General features: G+C 38.5%; 1 protein-coding gene across 1 annotated transcript; it reads right to left on the bottom strand.

Moving 5' to 3' along the window:
• Positions 1-10,338: 10,338 nt before the first annotated feature.
• On the bottom strand, positions 10,339-23,292 carry LOC134625303 (interferon-induced very large GTPase 1-like). Its single transcript, XM_063470524.1, has 8 exons — positions 23,245-23,292; positions 22,185-22,243; positions 21,969-22,060; positions 21,224-21,778; positions 20,195-20,226; positions 17,680-17,788; positions 16,186-16,220; positions 10,339-16,094 (listed from the first exon to the last, which is right to left on the bottom strand). The coding sequence occupies exons 3-8, from the start codon at positions 22,042-22,044 to the stop codon at positions 11,319-11,321; spliced, it is 5,583 nt and encodes a 1,860-aa protein (XP_063326594.1). The 5' UTR covers positions 22,045-22,060; positions 22,185-22,243; positions 23,245-23,292; the 3' UTR covers positions 10,339-11,318.
• Positions 23,293-23,700: the final 408 nt, after the last annotated feature.

Here is a 23,700-nt window from a genome sequence, read left to right as displayed (position 1 = left end):
GAGCTCCTTGAGTATTCACTGGATCACACTGAGAGAGAAGTAAAAGAACATGCTTAAAAATGTGTGTGATAGTATATGCCTAAAATCAAGAAACAAGTTTAATGACACATTCTAGAGTCAAAAGAATCCAACTCAGTTGGTTTGTTAGTGAGGGAATGAGTCCAGAAGAGACTGGTAGGATAACTCTTGGTCTGGACTAAAAAATATATCCATATCCAGCTTATATAATATTAATTAATGTTGCAGACCCAAATGCAGACTAGGATGCAGAGTTATAAAATGAAAAGATAGTTTGATTCCAAAAGCTGGTCTATTAATTTGATAAAAAGCAACAAAAGGTAAAAGAATTCAAAGGTTTTTTTAAAAAAATTCCCCAAACAAAAAGTACAAAGGAAATGGTCAGTAGACCAACAAGAGGACGACAGATAAAGAAGGGGTAACAGTGGAAGGGGCAATTGATTTGAGGGAAAAATCAAGATGATCATAATCCACAAACAAAATAATAAAATAAACTTACCTTTTGTTGTTTGCTTCCTCTCATCTCCTGGATCCAAGATCCAAGGCCATTTATAACTCTCAACACCAACTAACCCCTCCCACTTGTTTTTAACAGCTCTAACGTGGTGAGAAACATCCAATAGGCTGTGAAGCTCTCTGTATTCATACCACTACCAAATCAATAATTATAAAAGTAAAAGAGAAAGTAAAAAAATTATTTAGACTTGCGACTTGCAGAAAATCAATTGTGATGTAATAATGAGACCCGTAAGGCTGGTCAGACTTGTTACGATGCAATTAACTGACTTCTGGATGCTCCATGCTTTTGAGCTCAACAGTTTAAAGAGTGAATAGATAAAATGTTTACTGCCAATAATATGATGACATGAAAATGAAAAACAAAATGTCTAATGCACAGTGTAGCTAGGGTAACTAAAGCAATGCTTTATACTATTTTACAAGACAAAAGTTTGGCTTCAGTTACACGTTTACATGCAACACAGTAATTTTTAGAATAATAAAATTGGCATATCATTGATCATGAAGTTCTACATTTCATCTACATAATGGGTAAGAAACGTGCTGAGAGTGAGTTAGAACGTGGCAAGATTGTTGGTGGGAAACAGCTGGTATTTTAGCAATTACTGATCTATTTGGATCTTCTCACTGTTTTACATTTGACAAAGAATAGCCTGAAAGCAAAGCACATTTTCTATATTTCAAATGAAAAATGCATTTTTAATTGCAGGGATAAGAATGGCTAAACAAAATAAATAAATAAATACCCAACAACTATAACTAAAATAACTTGTCATAAATGTGGGTTTGCACAAAGTGTCTCTGGATGCACAACATGTTGAGCGTTAAACTGATTTTGTTCTACCAGGGGATCAGTATTGGTGCTGCAGACAACAGACTGAATAAACTGATTAGGAAGGCTGGCTCTGTGATTGGCTGCATACTGAACACCTTTGACACTGAAAAACTAGTTCATGCATTTATTACTCTTAGACTGCAGTATTGCCTTCAGCTGATCCAAAATGCTGTAGCAAAAATATTGACACTGACTCGAAAGAGAGAGCGTTTTTCTCCTGTATTCTCTTAAATCCAGAATCAAATTTAAAATCCTTCTCCCACAAACAATGTCTTGAATAATCAGGTATCAGACTGTGGGCTCACTTGTTCTTATAGTATTTAAAAGGCCCTTCTTTTGATAAATCAGCTCCAAGTTTGGATTCAGAAGAAAGACACCCATTCTACCTTTGAAATTTGAAGGTGTGGAGGGGGTCATTCAACAAGCTGTTATCCACCATGGATAATCAAGACCACCTGCTGCACCACTTTTCTCTAAAAGACTGACTCAGCACCACTTGCTAAAACACAGTCCATACACAGAACTCAAAACCCCAAGAGCCATGAGGAATTACTGGGGAAGACTAAGAAAAACACAGCAATGTGGGACAACATGATAAAGGACAAGAGTAGACTAAAACAATGAATAGGTTAGGTAATGAAGCGAAATCTCAGTGAAGATGTATTCAAACATACAAACTCGACATAAAGGGGCACAAGGGGAGAGACTCAGAAAACAACAATAGAGTCGGTGGTTTACGACACCAACTCTCTGCCATCTATAATCCAGTTTTGAGATCCCTTCCCAGACGCCTTAATGCCCACTCACATCCTGGACCATCTGACCTCAGGAAATCACATGATAGGGTGGGACCAGGTTTCACAATGAGCTCACCTGAAACCCTGGCTGATTGTGACCCACACCCGCTTTCACACCTTGGCTCATGTTATTAGGTAGAGGATCACCAGGGGGTCCTTTGTCACCCTTTGGGGGGAAACTCCCACTGGGTTTAAATCTGGGACTCTCCACCATTGACCCTTAGAACTGAAGAAGCTTCTCGGATGAGAGGTGAAACGTCTTCAAGCAACTCAAAGAAGTCCAGATGCTTTTCTTTCCAAGCTCCTTAGCACTAGAAGTCCCAGAGAGCAGCCATTTGGCTTTTCTACCTTTAAAACCCGCCGTCGAGCCAAATGGCTGGTAGGCTTTTAGCTAATATCCTTAATCACCTGTGAACAGTTGCTTTTGTTATGTAAATAAGGTGGGGCCATGCTGAACCACTTGGAGTGGTTAGTTTCCTGAGCCACAAGGAAACTTGTGTTTCAGTTTGCCTTAGGGAGAAATCAACACACATGGGTGTATTTCCATTGTTGCTGAGATTTATTGATAAAACAGTACAAAAAAACCAAAACAAAAAAACAACCATTTGTACACATGTTTACAAATAACAATAAAAAGTGAGTGAGTACATGAGTACTTACTACATCCACTTACTTGTTTGAAATGAAATAGGAAATGATATGAAATGAAATATCTTCCTAAATAAAAAGATACAACTAGAGTTAGGGTTACTAGCTAACCCTAATCCTGCTCTGCTTTTTTAGTATTTTTCACTTACTTGTTTGAAATGAAATAGGAAATAATATGAAATGAAACCTAACCTGAAGAGCTAGTAACCCTAACTCTAGTTGTATCTTTTTATTTAGGAAGATTTTTCATTTCATATCATTTCCTATTTCATTTAAAACAAGTAAGTGGATGTAGTAAGTAAGATATTTCAGACATTATTCCGATACAGAGGAGGAGATACTGGAATTATAATTAGTATCTATGTATGCATTTGCAATTTCGTTTGACCTTCCCATTGCTCACAATTTGAATTTGTTCACACTGCAGATGAGGAGACTGCTTCTCAACCTAAAAAGAGAGCTTGTTTGGGGACTGAGACAGCGAAAGATGGCACAGTGTGGCGTGAAGAACAGGTGGGGACCTGTCTCCCTTTCACCCCAATAGAAGCGTACGCTGCAGATGGAGAGCCAGGAAAAGTATCTTGAGTCGCCTTCAGATGTTCCTGTGTTTCATCACTCTTGACATGCTTCATAGCATTCAAGAATGGACTATTCAACATGCACAGCAAACGGAGGATGTTCATTGGTTCATGGACCTCCCTGAACTAATGGCATTTATTTCAATTGTCATCTTGCGGGGGGTTACTAGGGTTCCATCACTACGTGACTGCTGGTCAGCAAACCTGGGAAACCCACAGATCATTGGAACTATGCCGCGTAACCGCTTCCAAGACATCATGCAACACCTACGCTTTGATGACAGGTCCACCCGCAGTGATTGAGCAAAGACTGATAAGTTCGCTGCAATTTCCAGTGTGTGGGGATCATTTGTCACCAACTGCATCATGTGCTACAACCCTGGTCTACATATCACCGTTGATGAACAGCTCTTCCCATCAAAGACTCGGTGCTGTTTCCTGCAGTATATTGCAAGTAAACCTGACAAGTTTGGGATCAAGTTTTGGGTGGCCTGCGACCTAAAATCCAAGTACATTTGCAATGTCCTCCCATATCTTGGCAAGGACCCCAATCGTCCCAGTATGGAGAGACTGTCTGAAAATGTAGTGATGAGGCTGATGGAACCATTCCTAGACAAGGGCAGAAATGTTACCATGGACAATTTCTTCACATCGCTTTCACTTGCGCAAAAACTTCTTAGACGGAAAACCACCATCCTCGGCACAGTCAACAAGATTCACCGGGAAATTCCTCAATCCGCTAGATACTCAGATCGCAATGAATTCACCACTCAGGTAGGCTGCAGGTCTTTTGTGGTTCTATGTTTATGTGTTTCATTGTGTGTAAAAGTGCTATGGAAATAACAATTTATCTTATTTCTTAGGTGTTTTCAACCTCTGCTGCCACGCTGACGGCGTATGCGGCCAAACGGAAGAAGACAGTCTATATTCTTAGCAGCATGCACAGCGTGGTTCAGACTGATAACACCACCAAAAGGAAGCCAAACACTGTCACCCTTTACAACACCACAAAGTGTGGTGTGGATGTGATGGACCAAATGGTGCGGGAGTACACGGTCCGCAGAGGAACACGGTGCTGGCCAGTTGCCATGTTCTATAACATGATTGACATGGCAGCACTGAATGCACATGTGCTGTATCAAGCATGCACCGGGACACAGGAAAGACGGGTGGACTTCCTGGTGGAGCTTGCAAAAGAGTTGGCTTACTGTCATATGGCTGGGAAGAAGGCAAGAAAAGAACAGTTGCTTCGGACACAACCCTCCACACCTAGCCCTGGAAAAAGAGCCACATGTCAGGTCAAACACAAATGCAAGAACAATCATGCCACTGTGCGATGTGTTCACTGCTACAGATACACATGTGGTAAATGCAGACTACAAATACCATGGCAGTGCCAGGATTGTGAGTGATTGCTGAAAATGTTGAAATGTACTCACTCACTTTTTATTGTTATCTGTAAATATGTGTACAAATGGTTGTTTTTGTAGAAATTTTTTTTGTTTTGTTTTTTTTGTACTGTTTTTATCAATAAATCTTTTGGAGATTTATTTTCCTGGATGATTGAGAATGCATCAAGACGAACACAAAACGAAGTTCACAGCTTTTAGCAGTTCCCCCTCCCCACACACAAACAAAGAGGCAGTTGGCAGTTAGAAATCAGCAATCATTCACACACCCCCACTCCCCTCCACAATTCTCAGGTAACGACCCAATTTACATATGAATTGATGCTAACAGACTAGCCAAGTTAGCTTCCACTTGGCTGACAGAGGGTTAGAAAAGCCTGGGACTTCTAGTGTTAGACTACGATGACCTGGATGACTGAGAACCTTCACAGACATAGGCGATAACCCTAACCCTGCGATAACTGTATATTCTAGTGAAAGGCAAAACTGACTTTTTGGGGAAAAAAAGTGAATAGGCTTTGTTGTGTGTCAGTTATATTGGTTGTTTTCTTTATTTCCTACTTGAAAAAACTTGGGCGAACAATATCTAAAAAAAATAAAAATTATATATTCAAACTGTTACGAAATCAGTTTTGCCCCGGTTCTTTATTCGTCGAGGGATCCAGAGATGGCACCGGAAATCAGTAGTTATTTTCACAAAACCTTTATTCATCTTTATTCATCCTCATTTAAGCATGCACTTCTAGAAGGGAAGACGAGGCCGGTGTTCCTCTACAAAGATCTTCACCCCTTTGTTAGTCACAGCCAGCTTTATAGAGGCGACCCCATCATAAAACCCCCATGGTGTGGTCCAAACTCTGTGTCTGTGTGTATGCATGAGCACGTGAGTGCCTGTGTGTGCGCGTACCTGTGTGTATGTGTGAGTGCACGTGAGTGAGTGTGCATGTGGATGTGTGAGTGTAACAGTTTAAGCACTGTGTGTGTGTGTGTGTCTCTGCGTACTAACCCGGTCATAAATGTTGAGACCCCCACACAGGTATTGGGGAATTTCCACTCAGCATTAACTCCTCTTTGTCTTACTTTCACAGTTCAACTGGGGAGGGTCTCCTAAGATCTATTCCTAAGTTCATGACACAGTCAGGCCTTTATTTATATCCAGGGCAGTGTCAGTGTCTCTACAATAATTCTACATTCTATCTAACACATGTCTAAACTCTAAAATAAGCTAAACATTTCTACAATATTATCTAGGGTTAGACTAAGTCTTAGACTAAGTCATCACGAGTGATGATTTAGACCTCAGAGGGTTAAATGGTTTGAAGTGTCACTGGATCCTTCAACAGGGCAACTATGGAAAATGGTAGAATATAATAATCAAATCATGAAAGTGTTACTTGCAAGTTTTTTTTTGCAACTCTGTTATGTTTTCATGTCAGTATGAACCAAAATTGGAAATTTTATTTTGAACTCTTTGGGAACAAAGAGTTTGATGGCTCAAAAGGGAACACACTGACACAGAGCTGAGCAAGGGCAGCAATCAGGGACATTAAAAGAGGATTAAATGAGAAAAGTCTCAGAATTATTTAAATGGATTGCATCTGTTATAGGTTTGTGATTACCCAGCTCCTTTTCCCAAGCCAGTGAGCTTTAAAAGTGTAAATATGTAAACCAAGCCAAAGAAAGAATAGTGTGAGTTATGTATTTAGGTTCTCTGCTAGACAGCAGGGGGACTCTAAGTGGAGGTTGTTTGCAAGCTTTGGACACTGGTAAGTCACACTCTCATGCTTTTGTTTCTTAGTTCTCAGTTATTCTCAGACTAAAAGTTGAATTGCACACCTCCATGCAGTTTCCTCATCAACATTCCTGTATATTTAAAGACTTCTCAGTCTATACTCTCCAAAATACCCTGTGTTGTGTTCTGAATCGTTTCAGTTATCAATATCTTTAGTGTTTGCTTTCCTTCAAGCCAGTCCTTCAAACTGGAAAATTATGACAGCAGGGGTTTTCCCAGCAGTAGGTCACAACCAACTAGATGTATGACACTACTTTAAGTGCTGCATTGAAACAGAATGAGAAACGTTTTGCTTTTTGCTTTCAACAGCTCGCAGCTTCTCAGGGCCAGTAATGCTAATATTATCACAGACAGATGGGCACAGTTTATTGTTCACTTTCTAAACACAAAGATCTTAATAATACACAATGCAACACATTTTAAAACCCCAATACATACTGTAAGTGTCTAGCTGACCGTGGTATATTGTCTGTTGCCTGTAGACTCAAAAACAGTGTAACTGAGTTTGTGGTTCAAACTGTTAAAGATAGTTTTTTGTTTTTCTGTTATAGTGTGTTTCTTAGAAATGGAACACCCAACAAAATTCCAGCAGCTATGCTCTACAAGCTATAAATATAACTCGTGCACATGAAAGGACAATTAAGATCAATTAAGTTTGCTAAACTGGCGGTACAAGGTAGAGATACGGTAAACGTAAGCAGGAAGAAGACGACACCCTTAAATAACAGCAGTACAGAGTATATAGTATAGAGCTTAGGAACTAAATAGTGTGGGAAAATGCTTTGTTACAAAAGATCCAAATTTTGTTATTTTGGTAATGCAGCTGGTCAGATAGGGACAAAGCAGGTGCTGGGTCAAACATTTTCTGGGGGTTGTTTTGTTTGTTTGTTTGGTTTTAATCTGGTTTGGTTGTTTTTTGGTTGGTTCTTTTCGGAAGTGATGACCTTCTGCATAATTTTGGAGGTGACACATTTCAAATTGTGTATGAGGGATTTAAATGACCCTAACAGTCTGACAATTTAGAATAGAATAGAATAGAATAGAATAGAATAATCCTTTAATTGTCCCACAAGGGGAAATTTGGTTGTAACAGCAGCCAGAAAGACACATATACAAACAATGTTTGCACTGTATGTTACTGCAGGGTGTGAGCTGTAGTTTTAGACATTTCTACCTTGTGGGCAGACATATTTTCATTTCTAATTGTAAATTAAAACAATAAATACAATAAAATAAGGTCCTTCTCCCTCTAATCTTTCTGGATCTCATATTGGGCATGTTTGTCAGCAGCTGTCTATGGATCTTGCAATTCGTCTGTAATGTTGCCATTGATCCAAGTGGATCCAACAGTTCTTCACAACTGTTTGCAGTGCACTGCACTTAGAACGGACTCCCACGTCTTTCTTCTCAAGTCTCTTGTTACAATGTAGTCACCAGTTTTGAGGACTTTTTGCTGGTTCTCTAAGAGCACTTTTCACCTGTGTCTAGATATCAGACAAAATTCCACAATACCAAAACATTTTATCTTCACAGGATTTCCTGTGAATGTTTCAGAAACATTGCCAAAATTGCCAAGTACATTACTTTCTCCACCACTGGGGCCTGACCCTTCCGCGATAAAAATGGTGAAATCAGTCTGTGGGAGTATGAAAGCTGTCCATCAGTATGCTGTTTTACTACATGTGTGGGGTGGGAATATGACATCACTGATAATGATACAGAAGTGACGCAAGGGATGGGGCCCTAAAATATTACCCAGTGTGAAGGATGATGCCAGTGGACATGGGTAGAGGATGTTGTTGGCCCTTCAGTGCTGCCCTCTGCACTGCCATCTGAGGAATGTTGTGCTTGCCAGTGTCACTAGCAGCGCATTTGATATAGATCTACAGCCTTGAAGCACAAGTAAACAATCTTTCCCTGTCTGTGTTTCAGGCCACTAAACTAACTAAACTAACTAGCTAGAGTATAGTTAGTTAGTCCAAACAGAAAGATAACACATGGAAAGTCCAGTTGGTGAGTTTTGATGCAATTACTTACTTAGGGGCAGTAGGAGTACTTTCCGAGGGAGAAGCCACTGGCTTGCGTTTACACAGGAGAAAAGGAAGGTGAGCAGCCAGGTGGGTAAATGAGTTGAGTGCTCCAGAGAGGACCTACAGGCAAGGTGGACCATCTTAAGTGAGACAGGTAAGTATTTCATACTTCAACAACTCCAGGGGTTGTGTAGCCAACTGAAATGAGTTTGACATATATTCATATACACATAAATTAAACAAAAACACTCATAACTCAAAATGACTAAATTTAACACTCACACAACTTTTCCACCCAATATGGCATTACTCTTGAACATGCAATTACCAAAACGCACGTACAACATGGCAGCAGATGTACAGGTCCTTCTCAAAAAATTAGCATATTGTGATAAAGTTCATTATTTCCTGTAATGTACTGATAAACATTAGACTTTCATATATTTTAGATTCATTACACACAACTGAAGTAGTTCAAGCCTTTCATTGTTTTAATATTGATGATTTTGGCATACATAACTCATGAAAACCCAAAATTCCTATCTCAAAAAATTAGCATATTTCATCCGACCAATAAAAGAAAAGTGTTTTTAACACAAAAAAAGTCAACCTTCAAATAATTATGTTCAGTTATGCACTCAATACTTGGTCAGGAATCCTTTTGCATAAATGACTGCCTTAATGCGGCGTGGCATGGAGGCAATCAGCCTGTGGCACTGCTGAGGTGTTATGGAGGCCCAGGATGCTTCGATAGCTGCCTTAAGCTCAAACATGGCATTCAGCATTGTTGATTTTCCACTGCTTTGTACGCCCAAAACTGACAACACAAAAACTCTCTGGTCTCCTAAAAATTTTTAAAACACAGTGGACCAACACCGGCTGCTGACATGGCACCCCAGACCATCACTGACTGTGGGTACTTGACACTGGACTTCAGGCATTTTGGCATTTCCCTCTCCCCAGTCTTCCTCCAGACTCTGGCACCTTGATTTCCGAATGACATGCAAAAGTTGCTTTCATCCGAAAAAAGAACTTTGGACCACTGAAATATATCATATATCAGTAAAATCAATAAAGCCATCTAGCATTGGAATCCTACTGAATTATGTTGTGGAAATTTTAAATAAAACCTGCAAAAACCTCAGTGAGCATGATTTGAAGTGAGTTTAATAACATTGCAATATGGAGAGACTCTGGTCAATCACCTAAGCAGTCTCTGAAAATGGGTGCAGCTGCTCATGTCTTATATGCCTTGACCAAACTCAGAGACAAAGAAAATTCCTCAACACATCAGGTGAGTCTATACCTTCAGCTCAGCTCATCCTTGAAACCCTCAGAGAGACCCTTCAGAGAGAATTACGACATTGTTTTCTGCTTAGCCGTCACCTAGAGATTTACATCCCTGATAACCAGAAGGAGCCCCACTATCTGCTTAATGTCTCCCATCAACTTACAATGGCCCCATTGTGTATGTTGGATAGAGCATAAGGCCCATTTGTAGTGCACATGCATACAACTGGTGGCATAGTGATTCTACAGATACTAAAGTGATATGGTTAAAATATGTGATCAATACATCAGAAAACAAATCTTCCACCACAATTATCATCTGTGACTAAGATCATGTATGTAAACTGTGATTGTTTTGTACATAATAGATAAAAGACACAGACAATCAGTGACTTGAGGAATAGAACAACATGTGTTTATTATCAGTCTGATAATTACATTGCAGTTATAGCCAAAGAAAAATCTCCAAACGTTTTGCCAAAACGTGTCATTAAAGGCATGCTTTCCAACAAATATTCTAATATTCTGTTGGTTTGGTGCTACACATGACCTCGAATCAGACCAGCAGTTAAGAAAATGAATAGATGCATGCACAGATGGATCACTGGCTGTGGGGTCAGTCTGGCAGATGCTGAGGCACTTCAGTTTTTCTCAGTGCACATTTATTACTGGATGTACCATCACCCCCTTTAAGCGTCATAATTCATCTTAATTTTTTCATGTTATACTACTAATGGTGCATTCATCAGCATTGTAATCAGACAAAATTATCCTTGAAAACAAAATCATAGATTTGTTACTTCAGATAAACAATCTCAATTTCAGTGTAATTTTTGGCTATGTTAAACAGAGAGAAAATATTTCGCGCGGTGAATCCAGGAGCAGCAGAAAGTTGCTTTTAAAGCATCAGAAACATATAATATCTTTCTGTTCATGTTGCAATTTTAAAAAAAATGATGCTCTTATATAATATGTAGAGAGAGTATCAAGAACAATTCATTCTGCATGAGCTAAACTTCAAATGTTTCAGATATGATTAAATACAATTTTTAAACCATCCTTACCTACAATAATTTCATCAGTGCTCTTTGTGTTTTTCTTCAAAATAAACAAAAAAACTAAATATTGTGTTTTCTGCTATTCCTTCATGAGAAAAATTTCCTAATCACAAACTTTGTTGATTTAGTATTAACATTGACATATTTCTCACGGCATTCTCAAAATGATTATTGTTCCTATGTTCTCTCTCCCTGTTTATGTCTATGAAGCAGTTTTCTGTTTACCAGTTTAATCACTTATTGATTCTTCACATTAAAGTATTATATGTAATCATTATCTATTTTGTGAATAATCAACTGAGAACAGCTGGTGTGATTTTCAGCAGAGTTGAAAATGTGCTGACTCACTGACAGCGTGTACTGTACATTTCATCCAGACTTTCAATAGCATCTTCTTTAGTGTGTGTTTTCCACTCACTGGGAATCTCACCATCACCTTTGAATTTTAAATTATAGTACTTTTCCAGTTCCTCTTGATATTGCCACACAAACCATTTCCAGTACTTCAGCTTAGACTGATCAGGGGTAATGCTCCAGTTTACATATGGTGGTCCAGCTGTTTTGTAAATTTTGTAAGGAATGGATTCTTCTGAATCACCATCAAGATAAAATCTCAAATCACTTGTAACCTTTGTTGTGCAGAACTCAATACTCATTTCCTCAGTGCCTCTGAAGTATCTACCAGTTACTGCAGACGATCGATGAAAGGGGACACTGTGGTCATCAGGACTGTGATCTTTAACAGTGTTGGTACAAACAGCTCTACAGAACGGGCAGGTTTCCCAGCAGCAGTTACACAGCTGATCGATGAGGATTTGCTCAGGTTTCTGTCTGAATTCTTTCACCTTATCAAGAGAAAGCTGGCTCATCTCCTTTTTGATGGTTGCAAGACCTCTCTCAATCTCTTCTTTAAGGAAGTCAAAATTATTTATGTCCTCGAAGTTTTGACAAGAGATGGCACCAAGAGTCAGTCTAACTTTAAGGAAAGTGGAAAACTCCTTAACCCACATGTCAATATCTCCTTTCTTGGTTTTGACTTTATCTGTTGCATTAAATAAAGCTTGACAGACAAACGTATACACGTCGTCCACATTTTTCCTGAGTGTATTCAGGGCTTTATCTTTGGATTCTCTGGACATGTACGCGTTTACTCTCTCTTCAATAAAAGCCTCGACTTGCTTCCTTGGATTTCGGATGTAGGTGATGAAAGCATCAAAGTTACCTTTCTCTGCAAGTGACTTCAGCAAATGTTTCTCTAAGTTCAGTCTGTTCTCTTTGAACGCTGGGAGAGTGCACCTCATCTCTCCAGCGAGATCAATGGCGGTGTTGTTACAAACAGCCTCAACAATGGAAACCATCAGTTTTTCATGGATCATTTCTCCAAACACAACAGCAGATGAGTTTCCTTTGCAGAAGCTTCTAAAAATGTTGTAGTATTGTGTTTTCTTGCTTTCCAAGTAAATGCGTGCATCATTTTTCACAGTGAATATTTTGTGTGACTGTGAAAGCCAAGTCGCTGCCCTGTCAAATACATACAGTAGGAGATCAACTGTGAACTCCTTCTTGAAAGCATACTTCTTGTTTCTTTCAAACTCTGTCACTGTCCGCTGAACATTTTGGGCCACTTCTTGTAAGTAAGCTGAACTGTAGCCTCTTGTTGCTACAGGTTTCTTCATTATTTCATGAAGAGACTGGTTTTCAACATTGGTTATTAGTGATGTAATCAGTTCCTGGTCCCCATGCTCAAGAAGTCCTTTAAACTGACATTTTAGTTTTTCATACATTTGCCTGGCAAACCACTGATCTCTTGTGTTTTGGTGCTTGCGAAGGACTACGTATTCAGTGTAATCACTGACCTGGGATATTGTTTTGTATCGGACATTCATTTTGCATTCAAATATGAGATTCCATTCAAAACCAAGGTCATTAAGGATATTTGCCTGGTCATCTTCAAGATTTATGTCCTTAATGGGTTGTGTATCTCTAGTTAATTCTCTCACCAAGTCACTCCAAACACCATTGAACTGTTTTTTAAGTTCCCTGTCATCTTTTGGTTTGTCTTTTAACTGATGAGCGAGCTCTTTGCTCTTTTGCAGCAGCTTGTTCTCAAAGTCTGTCTTCTTATCATCCAGCTTTTTACAAGCTTTCTTCTGCTGAATAACTTCATCCAGTTTTCGTTCCACACCTCTCACCAGCTCCTCTTGGAACTCCTTTATTTTATTTTCAAATTGGCCTCGCCACTGAACCAACATTTCTTTGTCTTTGTCATCATCAAAGTACTTTGACATGTCTTTTTTGATTTTTTCAGATGTTTTACTCATTTCTTTAAAAATATCACTGCGTTTAATTTCGTCAAGTTCTTCATTTTCAATTTTGGTGTGAAGCTGGTTTTCAATCGCCAGCATGTTGCTCCTCAGGTCCCAGGTCCAGTTCCCATATTCAACCTCAAGTTTTCTGTAAACTGCGATTTCCAATGTGTTTTTGAAGCTGAAAACAAAGTGCTCATTCATCAGGGCTTTCCACAGGTCATGAATTTTGCTTTTGAAATGTGAGAGTTTTACACCAGCAGACTGTTTAGCCTTAGACAGGATGATGTTTTTCAGCTCTTGGACACTTTCACTGTAGCCTGGATTTGGAGGAGCCATCGGTGGACTTCCCTCCCATAACTGGGCAAAGTATTTCACATCTGTTTGCACATCAAAGGCAATGATATCACCAAAACACTCGGCATCACATGATTCCTCTTTAGCAGCTAGTTGAGCCATCTGGTCCAGTTTTTCTTGCAGGCGTCTTTTCCCATCCATGTTTTTCTCAGCAGCTGTGATATCTGTCACATTCTGATGAACAAACACACAACTGGGAGAAAGTTTAACTTTTTTCATCCTCATGAAAGCCTGAACAACAATCTGCAGGACATCCTGCATCTCAGCTGGATTCTCACCAAAGATGTTGATCAGTGTCATGTTTCCCAGGCCAACAACAAATGTTGCCAATTCATTGTCATGATGACGAGTAGTATTTCCTGCCAACTCAAGAGCCCGCAGTCCTTCAGTGTCCACCACTAGAACATATTCAAACTGGAAGTCTTTGTTGATTTCCTCTGACACTTTGACCAGCTGCATAAACGCACCTTTGGTGCACCTGCCTGCACTCACTGCAAACTTCAGTCCAAACATGGCATTCAGCATTGTTGATTTTCCACTGCTTTGTACGCCCAAAACTGACAACACAAAAACTCTCTGGTCACCTAGTTTCTTGATGACTTCATCTAAAAGACTGGAGATCCATGTTAGAGGCACATGACCTGCATCACCATCCATCAGCTCCACTGGGTGTCCTGAAATCATCAGATCTGCAGCCAGTTTAGGGTATTTAACCCACTCAGTGTTTGTATGTTTTGGTTTTACTGCTCTGCTCTCTGCTTGTACTGCTCTATGGGCTTCATAGATCTGTCCCATTTCTCTGAAGATGTGCTCCAAGCCAAAGGTTGCAGACTGCAGTTTTTTGGAGATTTGTTCAAGCTCAGCTTGTTTGCTTGTTAACAAGGCAGATTTGTCGTGTTTCTTCTTCAGAGCCAAGACCTCAGTCCACTTTTCATCATAGCTTTGGAGAATTGAAGAGAGATCGTCTGTGGATAGGGCATCTATTAAGATCTGAGTCCATTTCAGGAAGTACTCCTTCTCTTTTGATGGCAAAGACAAGAGGCTTTCTGTGAATGACGTCATCAGTTCCCTACATGAAGCTTTGCACTGATTTTGTCTTATTTGCATCAGCTGCTGTTGTTTCTGACTTTTTTCCTGCTCAGTGTTTCCTTTAAGGTGATACAGCTCTTTATTTATTCTGCACCACTCATGCCACAGGTCGCCTTGACAAGTTAGAAATGTATCTTTGATTTTTGAAATTTCCATCCCTTGAAGCATATTAACTGTTTTCATTGCAGCTGATTTCCCTTTTTGACAGACTTCATCATCTTCATCCACTCTGACTCCAGGGACTTTGGCCATGGATTCAAGCTGGAAGGATCTATGAGGTCCAGATAAAATCTTTCTGATAATTCCTTTCAGTCCTTCAGAAACATCTGACTGACTTCTGTCTTTCAGACCCATTTTATATTTTCCATCTTTCACTTGAACTGCACCACGGTCATTATCACCAATGAGAATAATGAGAGGGTTTGGTAACTTGTAAAGGTCTTGGATGACTGTAGTACTTTTCTGGCCTTTTGCCAGAGTTGGCACAAGAACAACAGTGACTGAAGATTTTTCTGTCAGTATCTCACACTGTTTTTCAAATGACAGAGCATCACCATGAAGATTACAAAAGGCAATGCAGTCTGTAAAGGAGTCATTGGGTTTTCCAGCTGGACAGTACCAGGCAATCTCTGCCACACCATCCATCAGCAGGCGAGATTTGGTGCTACCTGGGCAGTTCCTGTGGAAGAAGGTGCTGTGACGGTCATTGATCAAAGTGTTCATGAGCTGAGATTTCGACACTGGCAGTGAACCCAGGCGGAAGAATGACACCATGGGTATCTCAGCTTTGCAGATTGGCATACTCTTCATGTTGACAACATTTGAATTATCCTTGATTTTAGCTATCTTCCATGTTTTTGTTATTTGCCTGAATGTCCACAGAGGACATTCAATATCCTTTGTTACTGGGTTAAGGACAAACAAAGGTAAGGCATACTGACACTGTGATAGCTTTGTAACCAGGTTCTGCTTCAGAAAGTTATCTGAACAGTGAAATACTGCCATCTGAACATCCATTGGATGCACATGAGATTGTATTGAGTTATCAGAGTCTACACTGTCACTAAATAGATCATCAAAGTCTTCACTGTCAGAAACTGGGACAGACTGTGAACAACTCACATCAGGATTGTCTTGTTTTACCTGAATATGTCTGGCTCTGTAGTCTAACATCATCAACCTCTGAATAAATGTATGAGCTAGATCTTCCTCAGATGTGTCATGGCTCTGTTTCACAGGAGGGCCTAATTTAAGAAATTCTGCTGGTGACATTTTCTGTTGTTTGTGTTGAAGGTTAAGTCTTCTGAGCAGTGTTTCACTTTCTGCTTGAAATCGTTGACTGTTCCTCTCATCAGAAATATTCAAATTCTGTAGTTAAAAAAAAAAGAAGAAATTTCTAACTGGCAGAAATTATAACATTTTATTGCTAACATCGTGCAAAATAGTATAAGTTTCTGACCTTATCCTTGTTTCCACTCACATCCTTGAAGGCACCTGCACAACAGATTTAATTATGACATGGAGAGCAAGAGATTAATTCACCATGGAATTACTAACAGTACAAAGTTTGAAGACATCTACTCTTTTTTCTGTTTTTGTTTTTTCTTCTTAACGTGTTGTGACCATCAGTTATATTTGACCTCTTCTGAGCAGACTGCATGAATCAGGCTCCATGATGGAACTAAGAAACAAACTAATTGCCCCAAGAAACACAAGGTAAAAAGAGCTGACAAGTGTAAGCAGCTCTAGTTTGTTAAAAGAAGATGACTGCACAATACTCAGAATTTATGACCAGATTGTGCAGTTGTGGGGTGTCTATGCATATGCTTATCAAACCCATCTGCTTTGCATTGTCTTTCTAATATTTGATGCTTTATAGCCAAACCGCCAGGGTATACCGTTCAATGAAATCTCAAAATTTAAATCTTGAAGTATCATCAAGGTCCGATGTTTAGACCACTTTTGAGTCAGATGTGTTTAACCTGGAAGGAGCAGTGGATCAAAGTATTAAATATAATGATAATAATAAAGAATAGAAGAACAATACTGTGGATGCTTAATCAGCATCCACACTAATAATTACATTTTCCGTTCCCACTAGGTGGCACTCTAACTATTGCTGATAACAAGCATATCAATCTATTTGGGGCGAGACCCTTATCATGTTTATGAATTTTAGTGCAGATTCGACAGAGCACAGGAAAGTTTTGTAATTCATGGTGAAACATCGAAATTCACCATGCTGCCAAGGTCCCACCCTTTCATGAAAATCACTGATTTTAAAAATAGCTTGCAGTTGCAATTCAGAAATCCAGAAGAGAGCGCCATTTTTCCTCTGCTAGGTTTTTAAGGGGTACAAACCTCATAATATCAACTGCACGCAAACTATATTCAGTAAAAAAGATGGGATCCCAGTAGATACAGCTACTGGGATCTCGCCCACTGGTTTCAGAAGTCCCATTTTGAAGACTCAAGATGATTGCTTGCAAACTTGTTGCATTTCATTTGCAAAAACCTGGATGTGATATGAATGGGTGGGGATGACTATGAAACCACACGCTTTTCTAGTAATGAGTTGAGATTAAGAAGTTGCCAAACCGTCAAGACAGAAAGCCATTTCCTACAGATCAATGAAACAGGAAGTCTATTTGCAACAACAGCAACTGCCATTAGAGGTCTTCAGCTAGAAAATGGTTTAAGACACTTTCAAAATGGCTTCATTTTTCTGACCTCGAAACTACATCAATCTTTTATACTGGCTATGATACAAACTCTGGGGTCAGAAGAGGGCAACGACTAGAATAACATCCAACTCTACACTGTTGCCTCATTCTGATACAGCAAGAGCTGTAAGTTCTACCATGTGGAAAAAAAACCAAACAAGTTAAAGAAAAAAACAAAAAACACCTTTGAATTAGTAAGCATGTAATGTAATTCTTCAATAAGATGTTACCTTTCTCCTCAGTTTCAGCTGATACAGTCTTGTGTCCACCTTCTCCCCCTGCACTGCCATCATTCTGCTGGGAGTGTTCAGCAACACCAGGTCCATTCAAAGACTCACACTATGAAAAGGATTATTTTAAACAACTTATTTATTCTTTATTAGTCCAACAGTTGGACAATTCACATTATTACAGCACCAGAGTGGACAGAAAAAAAATAGATCCAGCATATGTAGTGGTGGAAAACCAGAGTAAGAAGGTTGTTGTGATTGATGTAGCAATGCCAAGTAATAGCAACATCAGAAGAAGGGATGTGAGAAGGTTCAACAAAACCCAAGGGCTAAGAAAGGAGCTGGAGCAGATGTGGACGGTGAAGGTAAGAGTGGTCTCTGTGGTAATCTGAGCACTCAGGGCAGTGACTCCCTGTGTGAGTCACTCCAGCAGATCCCAGGAATTACATGTAAGATCTCTGTGCAGAAGAGCACAGTTCTAGGAACAGGTAAGATACTGTGCAGGACCCTTAAACTGCCAGAGGACTCAAGCTTGACACAAGCTTTTCTCGACAGAGACTTCAGATGTTGTTCCTGGGATCTGCTGGAGCCACTGGGGGTTCACTGTCCCAATATACATACATAAAATCATGCATTTATCAGCAAACTGGAATAATTCACAGTGAACTTGTTGGATGTTTATTAGCAGCAGATGATGAGCTACACTGAAAAAAAGAGAATGGCCATCTCTTGGATTTATGTAAGCATCTTGTATGCATTCAACACAAATGCCTCATGCTTTAAAGTTAAGTGTAATTATATAGTGTAGAAACTACATGATATGCAGAGAGGGCATATTAAATTGTTCATATCATGTTCGAGTGAAGTAAGTCAATAATATAGCAATGTTAAGTCTTGCAAAACTGCACGGGATTTCATCTCGCACGCTTTGGATCGTGGTTTGAGGAAGGCATCCATCTCAGTCAAGTCGAGCAGCCGCCTTTACTTTTTTTGGTACACCGAAAAAAGTAAAATGTCCTTTGTTACATTTACAAAAGTCTTAACTTGTAATTTGAACAAAAATAATTTCATGTTTCTATGGTGAACATAATTAAATCATGTAGGATCTATAAGAAATTCAACAACTTAATTTGTTCTTGTTGAGATGACATGATACAATCTAGTAAGAGTGGTTAGTTGCCTGGACTCACAAGATCACATGAGATTTCAAACTGCAGGAAAATCACTGGAGTTGTAAGTGGCAGAGAACTACACACACCATATGTATGCTATCACTATTTATTGTGGTTTAACCTGTCATGGACAAAAACGTACAGAAATCGTAGCTTTCCTACTTCATTAAGCCTGGATTGGTGGCATGGTGGATAGTGCTGTTGCTTCACAGCAAGAAGATCCTAGGTTCAAATCCACACTCTCGCTAGTTTGCACTGGATTCTCTCTGGGTAATCTGGTTTCCTCCCACAGTTAAAGTTGGGTTAGGTTAATTGGTGATTCCAAATTGCCTGTGAATGCAAATGGTTGTTTGTTTGTATGTGATAGACTGGTAAACTGTCCAGGGTGTATCCTGCCTCTTAACCTTTCATGTCTGGGATATGCCCCAGCCCCTCTGCAACCCGGATAAAAATAGGATGGTAGTCACTGTAAATCCATTCACTTTTTATGTTAACCAGACTCTAGACTTTGTTCAACATTATGTAATATAAAGACAACATGTAGTATTTTAGTGACCAAGTAGTGTAGTGGCAAATTTCTGTCCCAAGCTTTGAAAAAATAATTCTTAATGTGAGCTGTCCAGATTTATTTCTGACTCGTACATACAAACAAATGATGTCACGGCCAAAAAACTATTTGCTGCTGCAGCTCACATTCCCATTGCTGTCCTGGCTCATTCTAACCTGCTACCACACATGCACTGTAATGTTTTCTTACCTGACACAAATTAAACACGCAGCATATATTCTCTAACAACATATTATACAAAATCAAACATGTAACATAATAACTGAAACAGTATCAAAATATTTATCTATAGATTGGCTCTAACAAGTAGTATTGGGGTAAAAGTTATTGAATAGTGTTGGAATAAAATTACAAAATTGTGATGGATTAAAATATTCCAAGACCTCAGCTTACTTCATCTAAACATGTTTCAATCCCTTTCATCAACAAAAAATGCACAGGTTTATTTAATATGAATAATTTGTGTTGATTTAACTAAGTTGTTTAAGTTTCTGCCAAAGCAAAACAATGGTGTGCAACCAATGTTCACTATAGAATTAAGTAAATCCAACGTGCTCTTTTTTTAGTGTATGGGAAGACCCTCCATGTACATAAAAAAAATTAAGATCAACAGACAGACAGCAGCAACAGTATAGTAAAAATATGCAAAGATTTGCATATTTTATCTTTCAAAGCTGGAACTTTTCAGTTCGAAAAAATCTGAACTCAAAGGGCTTTAAATTTATTTTTTTTTATTGCTATACTGATCGTCAAGTACATATAAAAATAATCTTACCTTTAGATTGTCAGTCGGATTCTCCCTCTCTTCTGATGAAGGATCATGTAAGAAGAAAAAGATTGGACCAGGTCATAGCATAGTTTTATAACACAAGAATCACCTACTATATATTCATTATATGTTGAAATTTTCTCATCCAACCGACCCTTTAATTTTTTTCCTTTTGCAATATTCATTAATTGTGTAAGTTATATGATATTATTGCAGATATAGAGCACTTTGTGAAAAGACAAATCAAGTCTTTACAAAATATTTAAAAAATATTGGACCCAGACTTTTAGGTTTGGGGATATTTTGAGTTTTCTCTAGCTTTGGATTCTTAATCATATTTGTGTAGTGTTTGTATTATTATTTATCTTTGTGTTATTTCTTAGTTGATGTGATGGTTTAGCTCCTGTCTTAGGCCTGGTCTCAGTGATAGTTATTTCATGTCTTATTTTGACAGTCTCTTGTCTTATGTGCTTTATTGTGCTTATTGTGCTTATTTCTAATTCCCCTAACTCCTTATTCTATGATTAGTTTCTGTCTTGTCCTTCATTATTTTTTATGTGGTTTGTGATCAGCAGTGAAGCTGCTTTTTAATTTTATTCCCGTTTGAAGGAATAAAATTAAACAAAAAAGAAAACACAAAAAGTATAATCATTTTAAAAAAAAACAAAAAAACCCTTTCATTTAGTAAGCATTGTGAGAATGTGGCAGACCACCAGGGGACTCCACTCACACCCAGCAAGAAGGAAAGTGGGAGGAATAATGTTTCTGGGTTCTAAGATATGTTTTGCCACCTTGTGAAACCAGCTGAGTGAAGCTGAGATTAAAGTTGTAAAACGTGATAAGCTCTCATGTCATTATTACATAACTCCACAAGAGGACAAATTCAGGATCAAGTGTTCATAAAATTTAAAAAAAAATACAGGATTCCCTCAAAAACCCAAATGCTACAAATATAATTACCAAACTTTTTTCAAAAGTGTTCAAATCATCGCTTTAATATAATAATTATTCCAGTTATAAACATTAAAATCTCACCATGTCTGATCCCTTTTTCTTTGTCACATTTGCAGTCCGGGTGTTCTCTCTGCTCTTCACGTTCACTGCAGCAGTTGTTCTCAGAGACCATGACATCTATTTTTTCTAACAGATCTATTATGTCGTTGGCATCTGTCATGCATCTTGTACATGTGTGGAATCTTTTTTCATTAAAACTGCTGTGAGCTTTCAGGTCTGCCAGTGCACTTTCACATTTTTCACCTGGCTTATGAGTCACAACTGTCATTACATTAAGAAGAGATCTTTTCCCAAAAGCTGTTTCTAGCTGCTGAACTCTCGAGCTATAATGGCTGTTATGCAGACCATATGGTAACAGTAATAGAAAGGCATGAAATCCCTGGTTTACTGGGATTTCTTCAATGTTTTCTAGACCAAGCATGTTAATGACATAGATGTGTCGACCAAAGAAATCATACAGTTTGGATGAAAACTGTTCCACGTTTCTTCTCTCTTCATGGTCAAGTAAGATGTTTTTTGGTCCAATCTCAATGGAGTTTGAGTCACCAATTAACAAAAGTGTGAGCTTAGGCAGCTCTGAAACAAACACAAGAACATCAGTAGATTACACTACAGATTATAAAAACGGCATTGTTGAAGCTGTGTAAAGCTTTTCTTAAACAAACAAACAAACAAAACAATACAAAAACAACTGAAGTTTAAACTATCAAATCAGTAGTATCATCAACATTTTTAACAAATGTTCTTTAAAAAAAATTCTGATTACCTTTGTTCTTTGTCACAGAATTGGTTTCACTTTCTCCTCCCTCTCCAGCTGCTGTGCTAAAATTGTTATCTTCCATCTTATTGTCTGTTCATCTTTACAGTCAAAGGAGAATACAGCAAAATGTAACATTAGTATTTGAAATAATAAGTACTACTTTTAAGTATACATGTAGTATAAGTCTGTATGAAAAATTTCAGTTTAGGAGTTATTTCCTACTTTCATTGTCCTCAGGAATAGATTAACATGTGAGTCCGTTCTTCAACACCGGAGGGCGCCTAAATTATGTAGAAACATTGATGTGCAGACAATTTAGTTCTCAAAGTCACTTTGCTCCTTTGTCCAACTTGTACAATGACAATGTTACTCTTAGTATTGCAGTCTAAGGAGCTTGGAAAGAAAAGTGTCTGGACTTCTTTAAGTTTGAGAAGCTTCTTCAGTTCAGAACTGAAGAAGCTTCTCGGATGAGAGGTGAAACGTCTTCAAGCAACTTAAAGAAGTCCAGACGTTTTTCTTTCCAAGTTCCTTACACTATGATGACCTGGATGACTGAGAACCTTCACAGACATATTCTTAGTATTGCACTTTGCAAACAGTGCTTGCACACTTGTCTCACAGCCAGCTACATTTAGAGACCCGAGACATTAATGCTCCAGGTTAGAGGAGAACAATTACTTTTAATGAAAACCAGCTTGCAGTTTGTTGTCCTCTTTTATCATATGATTGATAAGTTTTTCTTTCGGTGTTGCACTTTGTTGATAGTCCCTTATCCTTTTTATTACCACCTATTACTGACATATAAATAACTACAAGCATTATCTCTGTAAAATCCAATAGCATTAAAGAAAATGGACAATTGTAAGAGAATTTGTAAATTACACAAATAAATAAACACACATAAATAAATACATTATATTAAACAACTCATTCTAAATGTGAGAGCATACTGTGTGTGTGTGTGTGTGTGTGTGTGTGTGTGTGTGTGTGTGTGTGTGTGTGTGTGTGTTCAACCTACAGAGGAAATGTCACAACATGAAGCCCTGAGATTGTTTAGAAATGTTATTGTTTCCACTGTAAACTTTTATATCCAACATGAGTTGGATGCCAGGACTAGCTTCTGAACATTTGTGTCATTTACCTCCTCTCTTCTACCGATCCCTTTTATAAAAGCACAGTGTCACCCTTTTTGGGTTCGGTAGCCTTCAGAGTCACCAGAGAACAAAATTTGCCAATATTTAAGACTGAATTCAAAACAACATATCATGATATGTAAACCTACCTTTTACTGTGTGCTTCCTCAGCTCAGCCTGCTCTGCATAGATGTTGCAGTCTTATCAGAAATGATCGCAGTGCTTCCCAGTTATAGGGTGAGACCACTAGAAACCCCTCCCACAACATAGTGAAAGTGAAAGTAAGAAAGCTGTGTTTCCCAGAAGTCCTGTGATTTCCAGGAAAGCAATTAGGCTTAGTGGCCACATTACCCCAAACCTTTTAAACACTGCTGTCAAGTGTTAGTGTGGTATCTGCAGCAGTGTTCTTGTACCTTTAGTTAATGAGTACTGAAGGTCAGAATAGCTCAACAAGTACTTGATTTAGTGATTACTATTAATGTCCACATTTTTTTTTAGTTTTTTAAAACCTGATATTGGATCTACATATAATATTTTTGCCATATTGTGAAACATCTTACAAAACAAAGAAGAGTTATACAATAGCTGATTTCCAGTGAGTTCAT

The sequence above is a fragment of the Pelmatolapia mariae genome, linkage group LG4, assembly GCF_036321145.2.
Source record: "Pelmatolapia mariae isolate MD_Pm_ZW linkage group LG4, Pm_UMD_F_2, whole genome shotgun sequence".
Taxonomy (NCBI): Eukaryota; Metazoa; Chordata; class Actinopteri; order Cichliformes; family Cichlidae; genus Pelmatolapia; species Pelmatolapia mariae.
This window is presented reverse-complemented; position numbering and strand designations above follow the sequence as displayed.